This window comes from Sus scrofa, chromosome 4, assembly GCF_000003025.6.
Source record: "Sus scrofa isolate TJ Tabasco breed Duroc chromosome 4, Sscrofa11.1, whole genome shotgun sequence".
Taxonomy (NCBI): Eukaryota; Metazoa; Chordata; class Mammalia; order Artiodactyla; family Suidae; genus Sus; species Sus scrofa.
Window position 1 is genome coordinate 51,507,433 of NC_010446.5, and position 20,480 is coordinate 51,527,912.

At 39.0% G+C, this 20,480-nt stretch overlaps 2 protein-coding genes across 8 annotated transcripts in view; both read right to left on the reverse strand.

Annotated features, from left to right (window-relative positions):
* The window catches only part of E2F5 (E2F transcription factor 5), a 34,219-nt gene extending 29,034 nt beyond the window's left edge, over window positions 1–5,185 (reverse strand). For both annotated transcript variants that reach the window (XM_005662996.3, XM_001924905.5), the window contains exon 1: window positions 4,860–5,185. In XM_005662996.3, the coding sequence (XP_005663053.1) occupies window positions 4,860–5,087 (228 nt within the window). In that variant the 5' untranslated portion in view covers window positions 5,088–5,185. The remainder of the gene's footprint in view (window positions 1–4,859) is intronic.
* LRRCC1 (leucine rich repeat and coiled-coil centrosomal protein 1) overlaps window positions 17,612–20,480 on the reverse strand; it is a 45,566-nt gene continuing 42,697 nt past the window's right edge. For all 6 annotated transcript variants that reach the window (XM_021089164.1, XM_021089162.1, XM_021089163.1 and 3 more), the window contains one exon: window positions 17,612–19,726. In XM_021089164.1, coding sequence (XP_020944823.1) covers window positions 19,627–19,726 — 100 coding nt within the window. In that variant the 3' untranslated portion in view covers window positions 17,612–19,626. The remainder of the gene's footprint in view (window positions 19,727–20,480) is intronic.

The following is a 20,480-nucleotide window of genomic DNA, read 5'->3' on the forward strand; positions in this document are numbered from 1 at the left end:
AGTTTTAAGTGGCTTCACATTGTTGTGCAGCCAATTTCCAGAATCCTTCTCATGCAAAACTGAAACTGTATACCCATAATATTAGTTTGCTAGGGCTGTCATAACAAAAATGGCACAAACTGGGTGGTTTAAACAACAGAAATTTATTTTCTCACAGTTTGGGAGGCTTGAAATCCAAGATCAAGGTTGTGGTGAGTCTGAGTTCTTCTGAAGCCTCTCTCCTTGGCTTGCAGGTAGTCTCCCTTGCTGTGTCCTCACATGGGCTTTGCTCAGGCCTTCCTGGTGTCTGCGGGTCCAAGTTTCCTCTTCTTACAAGGACACCAGTCAGACTGGCTGAGTGCTCACCCTCATGGCCTCGCTTAACTTAATCACCTCTTTGAAGGCTCTATCTCCAAAACAACCACATCCTGAGGTTCTAGAGGGCAAGAATTCCACATACGGATTTTGAAGGAACACAATTCAGCCCATAACATCCATGAAACAACAACTTCGATTCTCCCCTCCCCCAGCAGGAGAACAACTTTGATTCTCCCCTCCCCCTACTTTCTGTCTCCATGAACCTGAGTATTCTGGTTACTCAATATAAGTGGAATCATACAGTTATTTTGTCTTTTTGTGGCTAGCTTAATGTAGTCAGGGTTCATCTATTCATGTATCAGAAATCCCTCCTTTTTTAAGGCTGCATAATCTTCCATTATATGTAAGTACATTTTGCTTATCCACTCATTTGTTGAGGGGACTGCTGGGTTATGTCCATGTTTTAGCTATTGTGAGTATCCTGCTATGAACATGGTGTACAGATATCTGTTCAAGACCCTGTTTTCAATTCAGTTTGGCATGTATACTCAGAAGTGAAATTGTCCTGGGAACTTTTAAGCATAAACTAAAACCCTGGCTGTCCTACCTACAGCTCTCTCCTTAGGATAATCCTTGCTTTATTCAGTGACACCAGAACTTTGCTCAGTGTCACAAAGGCCTCAGATTTAATTATTTATTTATTTGAGTGTATGTATTAACCAACTAATTGTAAATGGGTATGAGTCAGAGACCTGTGAGATAAGAAACACCGTAAGTACTTTATCATATTAGTCCAGGTATCATTCAGGCAATTTATAACTTGAACAATTACAATAAACAAGATAAGCAATCTTGAGTACACTTTAAAAAGTTTAAGATGGCATCAAAATGGCACATAAAATATAGAAACTCAGTTATAAATTAATAGGATTTTTCAAAGCAACACATAGTCATGACTATCCTTTCTTCTTTAAATTCTTAGTTCTTTAAAAACAGAACCCTAGTTTCATTTGTGAAATAATAAGGAATTTGTCATCAATATCCTCATTTTCAATGCAAAAGCTCAATACCTTCTCTTCTATCATGAGTAGAGGTATAAAAATAATCATGTATATTTTTCTTTATAAGAAAGATTCCATGCCTTTACACATGAGAAACCTAAATAAATTAATTTGGGGGGGGAATACTGAAAGGCAGTATATAGCACAGAAAATAAGAAAAATGTTCTAGTTTCAAGTCAGAGCTGTCACTTTCTACTGTGTGACATTGGGCAAGTTACTTAACCTCTCAGTTTTCCGATCTGTAAATGGGGATGATAAGCACAAATTTCCACTGTTAGGAGGATTAAATTAGTTAATACATGTAAAATGCTTGGCACATAGTAAGCTCTCAATGAATGTTAGCTGTTAACAGCATAAATTGGCAAACCACATAATGGCAAAAGACCATGGCATAACTTGTCATCTTACTGGAATAAAGAGAGTAACTAGCCCCCTCCCACCATTGTAAATGAGGCTATATAGTGGAAGGATTGGAGAAAGATACTGAATAAAAGTTTCTCAAACCACTTCCAAGGTATGTCTATTGGCTCCTAATTGTTAAATTATACTAGAACAGCTTTATTAGAATATGTTTGCTTTGTTAGGCTATGCCTTCAATTAGTTAAATTGTAAGAAAAGAAATGCAATGACTAAGATACAGTATTATGTTCTTATTCTCCAGTAGTATATGTCTCAAGTTAGAAAGGAAATATCACCTATGTGGTCTGGATATTTTACAGACATCAAAGATATTCAGATGTGATGACTAATATAATTTTTTATATTCCTGATATCCATAAAAATGTTTCATTAACCTCTTCTTAAAAAGTATCAAGTGTGTAACTCAAAAGTATCAATAACTTAGGCTGAAATACACCACCCCTAAGTAAGAATTTAAGAAAAAATGTGATTTTATCATTTCAAATTAGAGAAACTTTACAATGATCAGTCCGTCCATCTTCAACATGTATTGTCAAAAGTCTTAATGGTCTTTTACTATGGTGCACAATAAGAAAACATCATTGGAAAGATTTCAGTATAAGATTTTTGCAATATAAGATTTTATTATGTACAAACATATGTAAATAAATGAAATATATATTTGTATATATGTGAAAAAGAATGAAAAACTGGTCTCATTTACTGGACTGAAGTAAAAAAATCATTAATACAATGAGACCTAATATTACTGCAGAAACCTCTGAACTTTTAGGAAAATTCCAGGATGAATGAAACAATGTTATCAGGAAATATTAAACTTTACTTCCCACTCACTGCCTCTGTAAACTTCTGGACAGCAAAATCTGGCCACAGATGAAACAGGAGGAAGCCAAAGATTTAGGGGAAAGCAAGGACAAATTTCCATCATATTCCAAGGCAAGCTGTGAGAAAAGCTCTCAAAAGTCAGCCCCTCAGAATTCAGTTGCATCTGGAAAACCCCAAACTTCCCTGATTCTTTATTGGAGTCACAGGCTTTTTTTTTTTTTTTTTTTGGTTGCACCCATAGCATGTAGAAGTTCCCGGGGCAGGGGTCAAACCCACGCTACAGCAGTGACCCAAGCCTCAGCAGCAACAACACCAGATCTTGAACCCACTGAACCACAAGGGAACTCCCTGAATTTTAGCCTTTTTTTTTTTTTTTTTTGGTCTTTTTATCTTTTATGCATCTGCAGCATATGGAGGTTCCCAGGTTAGGGGTACAAATAGGAACTGCAGCCACCGGCCTACCCCAGAGCCACAGCAACATGGGATCCAAGCTGCATCTGCCACCTACACCACAGCTCACATCAACACTGGATCCTTAACCTAATTAATCCACTGAGCAAGGCCAGGGATCCAACCCTTGACCTCATGGAAACTAGTCGGATCTCCTAACCCCTGATCTACGATGGGAACTCCCTAGATTTTCAAATAGTAGTTTGCAAGGTAGGTTTGGAAACATCCCTGTCTTTCAAAGATGACCTCATGACTTCCTATGAAATTCTTTAAACAAAAATCCATTTTAGTTCACAATTTAAATACATACATGTCATAAAGCACTTTAAGGGAGAGAGGGAAGGAGAGGGAGTGGGGAAAAAAAGAAAACAAGTATTTCTAAAAGTGCAGGAAAATTTCAGGAGTAATACTTCAAAAAAAATAGTAGAAACTTTTCCCCAAATGCAAAATATGTGCATCGTGCCTTATTTGTATGAAGTAGAACAATTTCGGTAATTCAGGAGTCATTTACGCAACACTTACTACACCCAGGGAAAGGAGAGGACATTCAAAGACATACCTCACCTCCCAGACTGTCCTCAGATGAGAACCTCTAGCAAAGGACATCAAATTGGCCTCTGTGAGTCTTAGTCTCAGGTCAAGGAGTACTAGAAGATGCTGTCCTACTCAGACGGTGCTTCTGTTACCCTAAGCATAGCCTTGAGGATTGCAGTCATCCTCTCAAGCTAGGTACGGTGGTCCTGGCACTTCCATAGGTGCTGGGACCAATTCTCAGTGTTAACCCCAGATTTAGGGGTAGTGCCTAGGAGGCGTCTACAGTAATTACTGATTCATTAGTAATTTTTGTTTGTTTTTAAAGCTTTAGTTTTTACTTAAACATGGTGCGCTGGTTGAATTTTAATTCAAGGGATCACATCTCTTGTTTCTCAGCGCTATGGAATCCTTCCAAACCCTGACTGGAACGGTTAGGTCATTTTATTTAACGGAACGGCTTTTGATGTATGTTGTGGTTTGAAAATTCCGAACTCAACTGCAGTAAAAGATCTCATGAAATAGGAGTTTGCTGAGCGCTTCTCCTTGCATCAAAGTTATAAAACATCCCCTTTCCGTGTGACGGCAAATCTCATTTTTAGAAATCTATATCAGATCCTTCTAAGTCACAAATCAAATACCCCTCTTAGTCACCAAAATGATAAAAAGAAATATACAAGGAAGAAGTTTTTTCTTTTAATTACTACCATTATTTTAACAGGGAGGGCTATGAAGAGTTCACTTTATTTTGTTTCATCCAGGAGAGGTGGCAAAACTGGGTTTTGTTTGCTTATTTGCTGGCTTGTTTAAACAACTTGATCACGGTCTAAGCTAGAATCGCCTATTAAAACCAACAATGCCCAACAGGAAAAAATCAATCCCGACGGTGTCCTGGGCAAAGCGCCCAGATACCCTCTGTGCCTCTGCCACAGGTGGACGCGGAGCAGCAAGGGCACTCAGTCGTCCTCGGGTCTCCGCGCCCCGAGACAGAAGCCACGCGCGCGCGCTGGAGCTCCTGGGCTCTTTGTCGAGAGCCCGGCGCGGCGCCGGGCCCCATTGGTTAAGCGGCTGGTCCGGGCCATCCTGGTCCCTCGTCCCTCCCCCCCATCCCGAAGTCCAGGGCCTGGGCGCAGGCCACGTGGCCACTGCGCTCAGGTCGTGAGATCCCCGCGCGGAGCGTTCACACCACGTCCCCCGACCCACGCGGCAAGGGGATGGGCTTCTCCCCCGGCCGCAGGATCTGAAGTCCGCCCCCTCCCCGCCTCCTACGCTCACCGCTTTGAGATCCAGGACGCCGTCCTTGGCCTCCTGCAGCAGCGACACGAACTTGGTGGTAAGCAGCCCCAGGCTCTTCTCGTGCCTGCTGCTGCCGCCCCCGCCGCCCCCGAGTGGCTGCTGCGGGGGTGGGGGCTGCGCCTGGGACGGCGGCGGCTGCGGCCGCTGGCCCTGCCCTTGGCCCTCCGGTGCCGGCTGCCCAGAGCTTGCGGGCTCGGCCGCCGCCATCGCGTCCCCGCACCGCAGTGGTGCGGACCTCGCGCTCGGCCACCTGCCGGGTCTGCTCCGGGCCACCTCTATCGCCGCCCCTGCAGCCGCCGCCGGCCGAGGGCGGGACGAAGGGTTGCGGGCGCTTGCAAACAACAGGTGCGCGGGGCCCACCGGCCTCTGGGCCGCTCGGCTTGCCGGGCCTCCGCCCCCTCCCCGAGCCCTGGACCCAAGAAGGAAGCCCACGACTGAGGGGAGGGGGAGTGGAAGCGAGGAGAAGGGGCGGCGAGGGGTGGGGACCTGAGTTTAAATGGCAGGAAGTGACGCCGCGGCCCGCCGTTGCTTGGAAACGCATTTTTCTGTAGGAAGGAGGGGAGAGCAGAAGGGAGCGTCGAGGAGTGGGTTTCAGCTCGCCTCTCTGCTGTTGGAGTGCCACCCCCAGGACCAGCGACCTCCCGCTACAACGCTTGGAGGAAAAAAATGAAACGAAAACACTCTGCTTGGTGGCCATCGATTTCTGACCTGCTGGATCTCTACAACCTCACGGGACTAGCCGTCCGCTGAATACCTTCATTGGGGATTTCTGCTGTCTTGGTCCTTTCCAACTTTAGAATCCTTTGCAAGTATTTCAATGCCTCTGATCAAGTGCAAGGTTTTATTCCGATCATCTTTTTAGATTCGGGATATGGGAAAAGCAGAATAATGGAGCAGTATAGGTAGAGGTACTGAGGTGTAGAGGGAGAGGCTGTGACTCGCCCAAAGACTCGCCACTGGACTCCAGATTTCCTTCATTTAAAATTGTTCTTAATACCGTATTGCAACCAAGCTATGTAGTATTATTTAGAATATTAGGCAGTCGTAAGATTTTTATGTTTTTTGATAGCCCAAACTATCAAAATGAGAAATGAGATAACGCAGATCTGAGTAAAAGTTTTTTTCTCATTCGATTACACACTCTTGAGGGTTGGGAGAAATTCTAAATAAATTGGTATCACACGCAACACTTTTAATATAGTAGATGCCCAATAAATATTAGGGGAATGAAAATTCCATATGATGATAATTCATCAAGAAAGTCTCATGCAAGACATATTTCTAATTTAAAATAACAGTAAACTAGCAAAAAAGGGTCACTGGAATGAAGTAAAACAGTAACATTAGAGAGTAAAATTGGACACACCATTTAAGTTTAATATTTGTTTCCAATTCATAGGACAGAACTTTATGAATAACCAGATAGACTTTTTTTTTTTTTTTCTCCTCTTCACCAGGGGCATATGGAAGTTCCCAAGCTAGGGGTCTAATTGGAGCTGCAGCTGCCAGCCTATGACACAGCAACACTGGATCCAAGCTTGGACTGTGACCTATGCCACAGCTCACAGCAGCGCCAGACCCTTTAACCTGCTAAGCAATGCCAGGGATCTAACCCTCATCCTCATGGATACTAGTTGGGTTCCTAACCTGCTGAGCCATAATGGGAACTCCCTAAAAACGTGTGTTTGTCTGTGTCTTTGCTTGGGCTAGTGTAACGAAAATACCATAGACAGTGTCCGTTAAACAACAGAAATTTTATTTTCTCACAGTTCTGGAGGCAGGAAGTTCAAGATCAGGGTGCCAGAATAATCAGGTTCTAGTGAGGGCTCTCTTCCTGGCTTGCAGATGGCCACCTTCTCTCTGTCTTCACATGGCGAAGAGTGCAAGCAAGCCCAATAATGTCTCTTATAAGGACACTAATCTCATCATGAGGACCCCACTCTTGTGATCTTGTCTAAGCCTATACCTCCCAAAGGCTTCCTCTCCAAATGCCATCACGTTTAGGGCCACACCCACAGCCCTAGTGCTTATAATATACACATTTGGGGAAGATACATAGCATGTAGTATTCATTCATAACTATTTAGTAATTTTGCTTGTTTGTTTTGTTTTGTATTTTTTGGCCACAGTCACAGCATATGGAAGTTCCCAGGCTAGGGATCGAATCTGAACTGGAGCTGCAACCTTTGCCACAGCTGTGGCAACACTGGATCTGTAACCCACTGTTCCTGCACAGCAGAAACTCCCTATTTTGGTAATTAAAAAAATTTTTTTTTAATTTCAATTTTGAAAAGTTTTCTACCAAACAATTATTAATGATGCTAATATATCATTTGAATTTATTTTGCACTAGTTTGTGTTTTTCACAATGAATTTTTTGTTTAAATTTCTTAGACTTCAGCTATAACACACAAGTTAGCAGCCATTTCAGTTTGTCTCCAAAATCCTATGTCTATCAGGGAATCTACAAACCACTTACACCAGTGACCCCCAAACTTTAAGGAGAAAAATCATCTATGGTATTTGTTTAAAATGCAGATTCTTTGTTCCAAATTTCAGTGATCAAATAAGCATTTGACCTGATAATCGGACCTAGGAATCTGCATTTTTCGCAGTTTCAGGTAATTCCCAATGCCCATGGCCATGCGTTTGAGAAATAGAGCAACCCAATGAAAGATAATGAAATGTATCTTTTCCCCTAAAAAGTGCTAAAGATCAGAGCCTGATAATGCAAAAGTCATTTTATTTTTATTATTATTATTTTTGTCTTTTGTCTTTTTAGGGCCGCACCAGGGCATATAGGTTCCCAGGCTAGGTGTCTAATTGGAGCTGTTGCTGCCACCCTACGCCACAGCCACAGCTATGCCAGATCCGAGCCGCATCTGCAACATACAACACACCTCACGGCAACACTGGATCTTTAACCCACTGAGCGAGACCAGGGATTGAACCCTCAAATCTCAAGGTTCCTAGTTGGATTTGTTTCCACTTCACCACGACGGGAACTCCCAAAAGTCATTTTAATATGTTTGAATCTTTTTGGAAATTTCTGCTAATGAAATTATTTAAGAAATAATTTTTAATTATTATTATTATTTTTTGCCACACCCATGTCATATGGAAGTTCCCAGGCCAGGTATCTAATCCAAGCCACAGCTGTGACCTACTACACAGCTGTGGCAATGCTATATCCTTAACCTCCTGTTCCAGGCTAGGGATGGAAGCTTTGCCACCAAAGAGACAATGTCAGATCATTAACCTGCTGTGCTATAGCAGGAACTCCAAAGAAACATGATTTTTAAAAAGCAAAATATAAATAATCTTTGAGAAACTGATATTGGTCACTGTTTGAAATATAGTCATCTGAATTTGATTTCATTTTAACTATGAAGGAGACAATGCTCAAAAGACTATCAGTTGCTACACTGGTTCTTTATGCCAGTTCTGACAAATGCCTAGCAATTCTTTCCATCAAAAGTTAGGAGTCATTGGCATTCCCATAGTGGCTCAGCGGAAAGGAATCTGATGAGTATCCATGAGGATGCAGTTTCGATCCCTGGCCTTGTTCAGTGGGTTAAGGATCCTGTGTTGCCATGAGCTGTGGTGTAGCTTACAGACATGGCTCAGCTCTGGTGTTGCTGTGGCACAGTAGGTTGGCAGCTGCAGCTCCGATTTTACCCCTAGCCTGGGAACGTCCATATAGTGCAGGTGCTGCGCTAAAAAAAAAGACACACACACACAAAAGTTAGGAGTCATAGTATATCATCAAGATGTAAGATTTTTTTTGTGCACTAGAATGTTCCAGTTGAACAAAACTGTATTGTATTGACTTATAGAGTACTAAGTGCATGACAGTAATCCTTTGTTAAATTAATACTACTCACACAAAATGGGGCAAATACTGTGATCTATTATAATATTGTTCATATGCTCCTGATTATATTTTCATTATTTTTATGTATTTTGGAAGTACAGCTGCTTAACCAGTTCAGGAGGACTTAAGTATTTTGTATTCAACAGAATGATTTATTAGCCCATAGCTCATTGGACTAAGTCTAACATTTGTGGAATTTTACTTATGTTATTTTCACTGAAGTCCAGGATCAGTTTAAAATATGTGCACTTGTGTGATAATATAGTAGTTAAATGTACGAGAAAATTCAAATTTTATTTTGCTCACTGATGATGGCATACTGATTTTCAAACTTATAAGTCTGTCAGTTGGAACTGATCAGTTAAAACTTCCAACTCTCAAATCTCCTTTGAGTTAACAAACTTCCACCAAAAAGCTGCTTACATCAGCTTTATTACTCCCTTGTTTAATCTGTTCTAAATTAATGAAGCTAAATTTTGTTTTTTTGTTTTTCCTTCCCAAACCTTACAACACACAAACATCTATCTTCTGCATTTTCAAGATTAAAAAATAAAATAATTAAAAAGATTTGCTTCAAAGATTATGAATCCTCTCATCATGATAACATTATTCTTTACTTACCTATAAGCTGCATGATACAATAATATGATGGATAATGCAAGGATTTTGATTTCAGAAGTGTGTACGCTATAAGGAGAAAAAGGAAACTGATGACATTCACACATGCATAGAAATATAGTTCATACACATTGGATTTTTTTTGTTTTTTGTTTGTTTGTTTGTTTGTTTTGTCTTTTAGGGCTGTACCTACGGCATATCAAGGATCCCAGGCTAGGGGTCCAGTTGGAGCTGTTCTGGCCAGCCCATGCCACAGCCACAGCAACTTGGGATCCAAGCCATGTCTGCTAACTACACCACAGCTCACGGCAATGCCAGATCCTTAACCCACTGAGCAAGGCCAGGGATCGAACCCGTGTCCTCATGGATACTAGTCAGATTCGTTAACCGCTGAACCATGACAGGAACTCCCCAGATCTTAGATTTTATTAAGTCACTTGTACTCTACTTTTTGCCCTATAAAGGCAGCTTACAGAAAGAGGCAAGCTTATATTCGGAAGGGAGCTAAAATACACAAATATTGCATGGCATTAAAAGAAACAATGAAATAGTTGCCTCTAACATTTTTTGAAGAGTGGTATTGAGAATTCTAACTCTCATCTTCACTAAGTTAAGGTTTATGAACTGATACTGGGGTCTGGACTTCAACCACATGTATTCAAGTGTAAGAACAGTAGATCCAAGTTTGTTATAACAAAAATAAATTCAACTAATGCACACTGGAAGCTTCTATTTGCTTATGCATGAACACTCCTCTGACTTCTCTTGTAGATAAAAAGGAAAGGTAAATATGGTCAAACATTAACAGAAATTGCATGTCATTTAGACCATCCTGAAAAACCTAGTTGTTCAACAACCCTCCCACTGGAAACACTATTGATAACACCATTTCTTTGAAATTTCCATAAAATAAAAATGCTTATCACTAAACCACCAAAGCATAAGATGACAGCTTGTCCAAATAATGAGCCATTACATAAAGACATGCTGTTCACAATACATTGCCACTATTAAGATGCAAACTTAAAAGTCATGCACTCCGATACAAACCCTATCATAACTAAGACCTTGTGTCAGATGAGTGTTGAAAATTTTTGGATTTATCACCAAGAGGGAATAATTCTATGTTAAAAGCATTGCTGTCAAAAGATAATTTCTCAGGAGTTCCCATTGTGGCTCAGTGGTAATGAACCCAACTATCCAGGAGGACACGAGTTCAATCTCTGGCCCCTCTTAGTGGGTTAAGAATCCATCATTGCCATGAGCTGTGGTGTAGGTCGCAGACACGGCTCAAATCTGGTGTTGCTGTGGTTGAGACGTAGACTGGAGGCTGCAGCTGCAATTCCAATTCAACCCCTAGCCTGGGAACTTCCATAGGATGTGAGCGTGGCCCTAAAAAGACAACAACAACAAAAAAGATAATTTCTCACCAATGAATGATGCCCACATCATTCAGTTCCCTGTGCAGTGTCAGGAGAACTAATCTCTAGGATGAAAAAATGAAGTACTATAAATAAATAAATAAATAAATTCTGTTGTGGCGCAGTGGGTTAAGTATCTGGTGTTGTCACAGCTGTGCCTCAGGTTGCTGCTGTGGGTTGGATCAATACCCTGGCCAGGTAACTTCCATATGCGTCCACTCAGCCAAAAAGATAAATATGTAAACAAACAAATCCCTCAGGAGAATGGTTGTAGTTACCCTAGAATCATCTAACCTTGACAACTGTACCATCCTATCATGCTCTACTGTAATCAACTATTTATAACAATACATATTTATTTAATTATAACTATGGTATTTATAAAAATTAAGGAATTTATTCAGCAAAAATTAACTTTAGACTCAGTCTCCCAACTAAGTCATGTTAGCTTTATATATTATAAGGTGAAATAACATTTGTTTTTAGAATCTCTGAGAAGTATTCTTTTGTCCTTTTTTAGGGCCGCACCCACCGCATATGGAAGTTCCCAGGCTGGGGTCTCATCTGAGCTACAGCTGCTGGCCTACACCACAGCTATAGCAACACCAGATCTGAGCTGCTTCTGCAACCTACACCACAGCTCACAGCAACGCCGGATCCTCAACCCACTGAGCGAGGCCAGGGATCGAACCTGCAACCTCATGGTTGCTAGTCATCTGCTGCGCCATGACAGGAACTCCTGAAAAGAATTCTTTATAAAATGTAAGAAAAAAATTAACTTTGAGATTTTTTTCCCTCAGTCAGTAGATAATCCACTGACTTTTCTGTCTTTTCTAATTGTGTGCTATTCATATTGTTAGTGTTCTACAGGATGATTTTAGCTGATACATGGTAAATCATTTTTTATTTTAATACTTTTGTGATTAATTTTTTATGGATTAGGCAAAAATTATAAATAAACATGACCAAAACATTAAACTAGTGAATTCATTTGTTATTTAAGTTGTGGATAAAAAAGATATTTAAAGGTTTTATCTCATCATATTCTGAGCTGTTCTGGGGGTTAGGAGTTCAACATGTGAACTTGAGGGGGACACAATTCAGTCCACAATATAATGGATCATACTTTTTGGTGTCTAAGAAATCTTTTCCTAACTCAGTTTCTGAAGATTTTCTTCCATGTTTTCCTGTAAAAATTGTATAGTCTTAGCTCTTAAGTTGATTCGTTTTGAATTATTATTATGACTGAATGTATAGTCTTGTCTTTTTCATCTTTTAGCTATTAACATTTTGTGTCTTTGAATCTTAAGCCTGTTTCTTGTAGACAGGACATGATTGGATCTTGCTTTTTTATCTGGTCTGACAATATTTATCATTGATTATTAGTGTATTTAGAACAGGGTTAGCAAAATTTTTCCATAAGGGGCAAGATAGCATATATTTTAGGATTTGTAGGCCAGTCTCTTTTTCAAGCATTTAACTTTGCTATTGTTGCCTAAAAGCAGCCAAAGATAATATGTAAATGGAGGGTCCATAGGAGTATTCCATTAAAACTGTATGTACCAAAACAAGCAGCAGACAAAATTTAGATTGCAGGCTGCATTTGCCAACCAACCCCTTGTTTAGACCATTCACATTTAATGTGATTACTGATATTAATGTATATACATCTGATATTTTGCAATTTTTTCTTTATGTCTCACATGATTAAATTAAATTAATTAATTTATTTATTTTGTCTTTTCTAGGGCCGAATCCATGGCATATGGAGGTTCCCAGGCTAGGGGTCTAATCTGAGCTGTAGCTGCTGGACTATGCAAAGAGCCACAGCAACTCAGGACCTGAGCCATGCCTTCGGCCTACACCACAGCTCACGGCAATGCCAGATCCTTAACCCACTGAGCGAGGCCAGGGATCAAACCCACAACCTCTTGGTTCCTAGTCGGATTCGTTAACCACTGAGCCATGATGGGAACTCCCACATGATTTTATTCTTGAGCCTTCTTTACTCCTTTCTTCCATCTGAAATCAACTATACTACCTAATTCTGATGATTTTTCATATACCACATAATTTACCCACTTGAAGTATACAGTTCAGTGATTTTTATTATATTCATTGCCCCCCAAAGAAACTCAACACACATTTCCCCTTAAACCTCTAGCAACTGGCAACCACTAATCAATCCACTTTTATCTATGTATTTTTTTATTATGGACATTTCATATAAATGGAATCATACAACAAGTGGTCTTTTTTTTCCCCTCTGCTGCAGTCATAGAATATGCTCTGGGGCTAGGAATTGAACTTGAACTATAGCAGTGACCTGAGCCACAGCAGAGACAACACTGGATCCTTAACATGCCGTGCCATAGTGGGAATGCCTTATTTTTTTTAAATGATTTTTATTTTTTCCATTATAGTTAATTTACAGTGTTCTGTCATTTCTACTGTACAGCAAAGTGACCCTGTCATACATATACATATATATCCTTTTCCTCACGTTATCCTACATCATGTTCTATTGCAAGTGATTAGATATAGTTCTCTGTGCTATATAGAAGGATCTCATTGCTTATCTACTCCAAATGCAATAGTTTGCATCTATTAACCTCAGACTCCCAGTCCATCCCACTCCCCCTTGTCAACAACGTTTGTACTCCAAGTCCATGAGTTTCTTTCCTGTGGAAAGGTTCATTTGTGCCATGTATTAGATAATCTTTTTACAGCCATACAGTAACTTTGTTTAAAACATTTGAGGAACTGCCAGACTATTTTCCAAAGCTGCACCATTTTACATTCACAGCAGCAGCGTATGAGAGTTCCAAGATTTCCACAGCATTGCCAAAGCTTACATTGTCTTTTTGATTATAGCTGTGGGTGAGAAGTACTATCTCATTATGATTTTGATTTGCATTTCTCTAATGACTAATAATGTTGAGCATCTTTTCCAGTACTTACTGGAAAATACCATTTGTATATCTTATTTGTATAAATGTCTTTGTATACACTTTGCCTGGGCTTTTTTCCCTGAGCTTTAATGCTTTTAAAAATTACTTCTGGTTGTGATAAAATTCACATAACATTAAAATTACCATCTTGGAGTTCACGCCATGGTGCGTAGGTTAAATGATCTGGTAGGTCACAGCAATCCCTGGCCTAGGAACTTCCATATGCCGTGGGTGCACCCATTTAAAAAAACCTTACCATCTTAACAATTTTTAAATATACAGTTTTCTAGCACTAAGTAAATTCACAGTGTTGTAAAACTATTCACCACTATGGAGCTCTACAACTTTTTCCATCTTGCAAAATTGAAACTCTGCTCATTAAATAATAGCTCCCGTTCTGTGCTCCCCTTAGCTCCTGGCAACCACCTGTCTATAAATTTGACTACTTTAGATACCTCATATAAGTGAGTTCATACAGTATTTGTCTTTTTGTGCCTGGCTTATTTTACCTAACATAAAACACACACCACATTTTGTTTATTCATTCATCTGTAAATAGTGGATTGCTTCCAGCTTTGGCTAATAATACTGCTATGAACATGAACATACATGTATCTGTTTGATGCCTTCCCTGTTTTTCATTCTTTTGGGTGTAAATCCAGAAGTGGGATTGCTGGACCATATGATAACTCTATTTCAGTTTTTTTGAGAAACTGCCATACTGTTTTCCATGATTGCAGCATCATTTCATATTCCCTCCAGCGGGGCACAATGTCCCAATATTTTCACATCCTCGCCAATATTTGTTACTTTATATTTTAATTTTTTTATAGTACTCATCTTACATGAGTAAAACCATATCTTATTATGGTTTTGATCTGTATTTCCCCAATGATTACTGGTGTTGGGGAAAATTTTTTTCATATGGTTATTTGCCATTTGTACATCTTTTTGGACATACATCTATTCAGGTCCTTTGCTCCTTTTTGAATCATGTTATTTTCTTGTTGCAAGAGTTCTTAATATATTCTGGCTACTAACCCCTGATTAGATATGGTTTGCCACACATATATGATATAGGATTTTTCTCCCATTCCACAGGTTGTCTTTTTACTCTGTTGATAGTATCCTTTGATACACAAAAGTCTTTAATTTTGATAAATTCATTTTTTTCCCTTTGGCTGCTTGTATTTTTGGTGTCATATTCAAGAAATCATTGCCAAATCCCATGTCACAAAACTTTTCTCCATTTTTTTCTTCTGAGGATTTTGTAGTTTTAGCTCTCACATTTATGTATTTGTTTCATTTTGAGTTAATGTTTGCATATCATACAAGGTAGGGTCCAACTTCATTCCTGCACATGTGAATGTTCAGTTTTCTTAGTAACATTTGTTGAATAGACTTCTATGCTCCATTGAATGGTATTGGCAGTTTTGTCAATAATTTTTTGAACTTATATGTGAGGGTCTATTTCAAGATCCTCTTTTTAATTCCATGAATCCATATATCCATTTTTTTTTTGTCAGTAACAGTCTTGATTACCGTAGTTTCCTAGTAGGTTTTTCCGCTTCTTGACCTTGGAGAAGTGGCCTCTATAGGAGATGTCCTATGCATCCCAGCAGTATCTGGCTCATTCGTCACCCAAGGGCCAAAGGCCAGCTGGTCCCAGGGTAGAGTTTAGCCTGCATTTCAGAACTTGGTCTGCAAGCTGTGGGACTGTCATTTTCTTGCTTCTGGTGTCTGTCACTTGCTGAGTGAGGCTGGGTCTTGGGACTCTTGTAGGCAGGGCTGTGTCTATGGGCATGTCTAGAAGCTCAGGGCTTAGGAAGTCTTTTGGCAGCCTATCTGCTGATGGGTGTGGCACAGTTTGCTATTTGGCCTGAGGTGTCCCAGCACTGGAACCTACAGGCTGTTGGGTTAGGCCAGGTTTTGAGGCCAAAATGTCAAACTCTGGGAGAGCTCATGCAGCTGAATGCTCCCTGATATATTCACCACCAGTGTCTATGTCACTAGGGTGGGCCGCAGCCACCCCCTTCCTTCCCAGGAGACCCTCTAAGACTAGCAGGTGGGTCTGGACCAGGCTCCTATCAAATTACTGCTTTTGCCCTTGGACCTGGTCCACATAAGATTTTGTGTGCACTCGTCAAGAGTGAAGTCTCTATTTCCCCGAGTCCTTAGGGGGCTCCTGCAATCAAGCCCTGCTGCTTCAAAGCCAAATGCTCTGGGAGCTCCTTTTCCTGGTGCTGGATCCCCAGGCTGAGGGGGCCTTACATGGGGCTCAAAACTCTCACTTTAGTTGGAGAACCTCTGTAATATGATTATTCTCCAGTTCATAGTTCAGCCAACCTAGAGGTATGGGATTTGATTATATGGTGAATCCACCCCTCCTACCAGTCTCCTTGTCTTATGTTTTTGTATCTTTAGCTGAAGAGGATATTTTCTGATAGATTTCAAAGGTTTTTAATGATGTTGCTCTTCAGGTTATTATGATTGTGAGGGGAGGTGACCTTAGGGTACCTCTACTCTGCCATCTTAGTTGCTCTCCCTCTATAGTTTTCTAGTAAGTTTTTAAATGAGGAAATATGGAGTTCCCTCGCAGGGCAGTGGTTAACGAATCCAACTAGGAACCATGAGGTTGAAGGTCCGATCCCTGGCCTTGCTCAGTGGTTTAAGGATCCGGCGTTGCCGTGAGCTGTGGTGTAGGTTGCAGACGCGGCTCAGATCCCGTGTTGCTGTGGCTCTGGTGTAGGCTGGTGGCTATAGCACCGATTGGACCCTTAGCTTGGGAACCTCCATATGCCGCAGGAGCGGCTCAAGAAAAGGCAGAAGACAAAAAAATAAAAAAAATAATCAGAGCTGGGATTGGAACTCAGGCAGTCTGTCTCAGAATAAATGAGGAAATATGAGTTTTCCAATTTTTTTCATGATTGTTTTGGCTAATCTAGATTCCTTGAATTTCTGTATGAATTGTAGAATCTTCTCATTAAATTTCTGCAAATAAACTAGCTGGGGTTTTAGTAGGGATTGCATTTAACCTGTAGATGAGTTTAAGTTTCGGGAGAATTATCACTTTAACAATATTGTCTTCTGGGGGTTCCCTTTGTGGCACAGCAGAAACAAATCCAACTAGGATCCATGAGGATGCGGGTTTGATCCCTGACCTCGTTCAGTGGGTTGGGGATCTAGCATTGACATTTTATCATTATAAAACATATCTTTATCTCTAAGGACAATTTTTGTTTTAAAGTCTGTTTTGTCTAATATTAGTACAGCCACTCCAGCTTTCTTATGGTTGCTGTTCACGTTTTTCCATCTTTTTACTTTCAATCCATTTGCATATTTAAATTGAAAGCGTCTTATAGGCAACATCTGGTTGGATATTGTTTTCTTATCTAGTTTATTTTTATCTTTTGATTGGATCATTTAATCCAGTCACACTTAACATAATTACTGATATAGTTGAATTATATATGGTAGTTGACTTTGTCATTCTACTGTTTTCTACATCTTGTCTTTTTTATTGCTTTTACAAATTGCCTTATATTTTATTGCTCTGCTTCTCCTTTCTGTTTCTTTTGTATCCCACAAATATTTTCTAGTGTATTTTAATCCCCTTAACCATTTTTTGGTTATATATTTCCTTAGTGACTTCACAAGGGCTTATCATACATACCTTATCAGAATATACAACAGATTTATACTAACCCAATTTCAATGAGATATAAAAGTGTTTTTCCTACATAGCTGTATTTTCTTTTTGTGCTGTTTTTGTTATATATCTTGCATCTATGCTATACATGCAACTATGATTTATAGTTATGGTTTTAGATAACAAAGTCTAAATCAGAAAAAAGGAGAACAAGTATATATAGTTTATTTTCCTATTTACCTTTTATTATCACTTGTTGCTATTTCAAGTTGCCATCTTATTTCCTTGCTTCAGTACAGCTTTGTTTCCGTCCATCTTTGTGCTGATACTGAGAAACATTACATTTTACTCCAAATAATAGAATTATATATTTGCTTTTGAAATCAGATAAGGGATGAAAGGAATAGAAATATGCATTTTAATTCTTTTATAATTACATAATAACCTTTACCAGTATATTTTTTTCCCCACATGTATTCGAATTATTCTCTAGGGTCACCTTCTGAGAGGATCTGAAATCTTAAGGACTTGCTTCAGCCTTAGTTGTAAGGCGGGTCTGGAAGAAATGCATTTTCTCAGATGTTATTTGGGAATGACTTTATTTTGGGCCCATATTTGAAAGTTTTGCTTGATATAAGATTCTTAGCTAATTTTTCTTGAGTAGTTTGAATTGACATTGCTTCTGGTCTCCTTTATTTTTCATTTATTTTGAAGGATAATTTTGTTGTATGTGAAATTCTTGCTTTACATTTTTCTTCCTGTATCTCAAATATGTCCTTCACTGCCTTCTGGAGCCCACTGTTTCTGATGTGAAGTCAACCACTATTATTTATATTGTTCCTCTATATGAGATAAATCATTGTTTCTACTGCTTTCAGGATTTACGTGGAGTTCCCACTTGGCTCAGTGGGTTAAGCATCTGAGTGTAGCAGCTCAGGCTGCTCTGGAGGTGAAGATTCATTCAGTCCCTGTCCTGCACAGTGGGTTAAAGGATCCAGTGTTGCCACAGCTGCAGTAGAGGTTATAGCTATGTCTTGGATTCAGTCCCTTGCCTGAGAACTTACATATGCCATAGATGCAGCCGTTAAAAAAAAAAAAAAAAAAAAATTCCCAACGGTTTGACCATACAGTGTCTAAGTATCTAGGTGTGGTTCTCTTTCTATTTTTCCTGAGTTTTATTGAAGTTTTTGAATCTGTAGGTTAATCTTTTTCATCAAATTTAGGAGGTGTCTAATCAGTATTTTCCCCAATATTTTTTACATTCCCCCTCCCTCCACAGACTCCCATTACATATGCTGATATGTTTGATGTGCCACATTTCAGTATAAATCTCCTTAGATATATATTTTTTCTAATTGTTTAATTTTCAAAACTCAGTTCACTAGCCATTAGATGAAAAGTGGTATTACAGTTGTTTTTTAGAAATAGTGAGAATAGTATTTAGATCTTTGCTCTGCATACACAGGAACATAAGAGATGGCAAAACTGAAATAATAAATTAACTGATATGAAGTGAAAGAAAATTGTTTCTAGTTTCAAAATAAGAGTTCTCTTCATAAACAGAAATTAAAAAGGAAAATGAGAGAATGAAGGTGAACAGTTAGTGTTCCTCTTGAGGAACAGACAATTTTATAAAACCTTAATGTAATCTTTTATGAAAAAGTCTTATGCACTATTTATATGAGTGATGTGGAAATGCATACATATGCATTCTTAAAAATACCACATCTCATACATATATTTAAAGTAATTTTTGGCTATACCTACGAGCATTTTAAAAGAATGGAACTACATCCACTAAAGAACAACCAATAATTATAATTAGTTCTCATTAATACAAGTAAGGTTAACAACAAAATTATAATACTTTCCTTTATATAGTCAAAATACTAACCTTAATTTTCATTAACATATTTGTAGGCAAATGTGTAATAACCAACAACGTATAGCACAGAAACAAGAAGTGTTTTAAGTCTAGTTATTTTGATAGGTTTTCTAATACACATAATTGTCAACAATTTATTATAAAAAACCTACATATACAATTAATACTTGATCAAAAAGTCTTTTAGAATATAATCAGCTATAATCAGAATGAAATGTGTAGAAAGAGACATTTCAAAGTCATAGCAGTTACTACTATTACAATATTTAATCATTTTTACAATAGGTCTGCTGGTCCATTTCAATTCAATTTGTTCTCAGAACCATCACATATCTTGCTGAATTTGATCTAGAGCAAAAGCAAGTTGCTTAATTTTTGTTTCCATTGCTTTTTTGTTCTTGCATGTTTCCTCCAGAAGTCCACGCATTTCTTCTTCAACCTGATGAACCTAAATTAACATATAAATATTACATTTAAATTTCTTAAAGAAAATGTATGTAAAAAACACATTTGTGAAAGGAAAAAGTTAAAAAATTATTCTTATGCATTTTGTAATTTGTTCATTTACAGCAAAGAGGTCAGTAAAATTTAATTTGCTCAAATACTAATAGGAAAAATAATGCTTATATCATATACAAAGTAATTACATATATATTATCTGTTTATTTTTTATAGGTTCTTATGATGAACATATGGTAATTTACTTTAACTCTATTTCACAAAACTTGTTCAAAGTTGTATACAGCTTCTCAGTAGCATGTCTGAATGAAACCCAGTCTTCTTTTTTTTTTTTTTTTTTTTTTTTGTCTTTTGTTGTTGTTGTTGCTATTTCTTGGGCCGCTCCCGCGGCATATGGAGGTTCCCAGGCTAGGGGTTGAATCAGAGCTATAGCCACCGGCCTACGCCAGAGCCACAGCAACGCGGGATCCGAGCCGCGTCTGCAACCTACACCACAGCTCACGGCAACGCCGCCGGATCGTTAACCCACTGAGCAAGGGCAGGGACCGAACCCACAACCTCATGGTTCCTAGTCGGATTCGTTAACCACTGCGCCACGATGGGAACTCCGAAACCCAGTCTTCTGACCTAATCTTTCCACTGTCCTACGCTGTTTATGAATGCTGATCATGCATTCAACTTAATCCTAAAAACTTTCAAAAATGGAATAACCTCCCTTCCCAAAGAAACTCTTTAATTTAGTC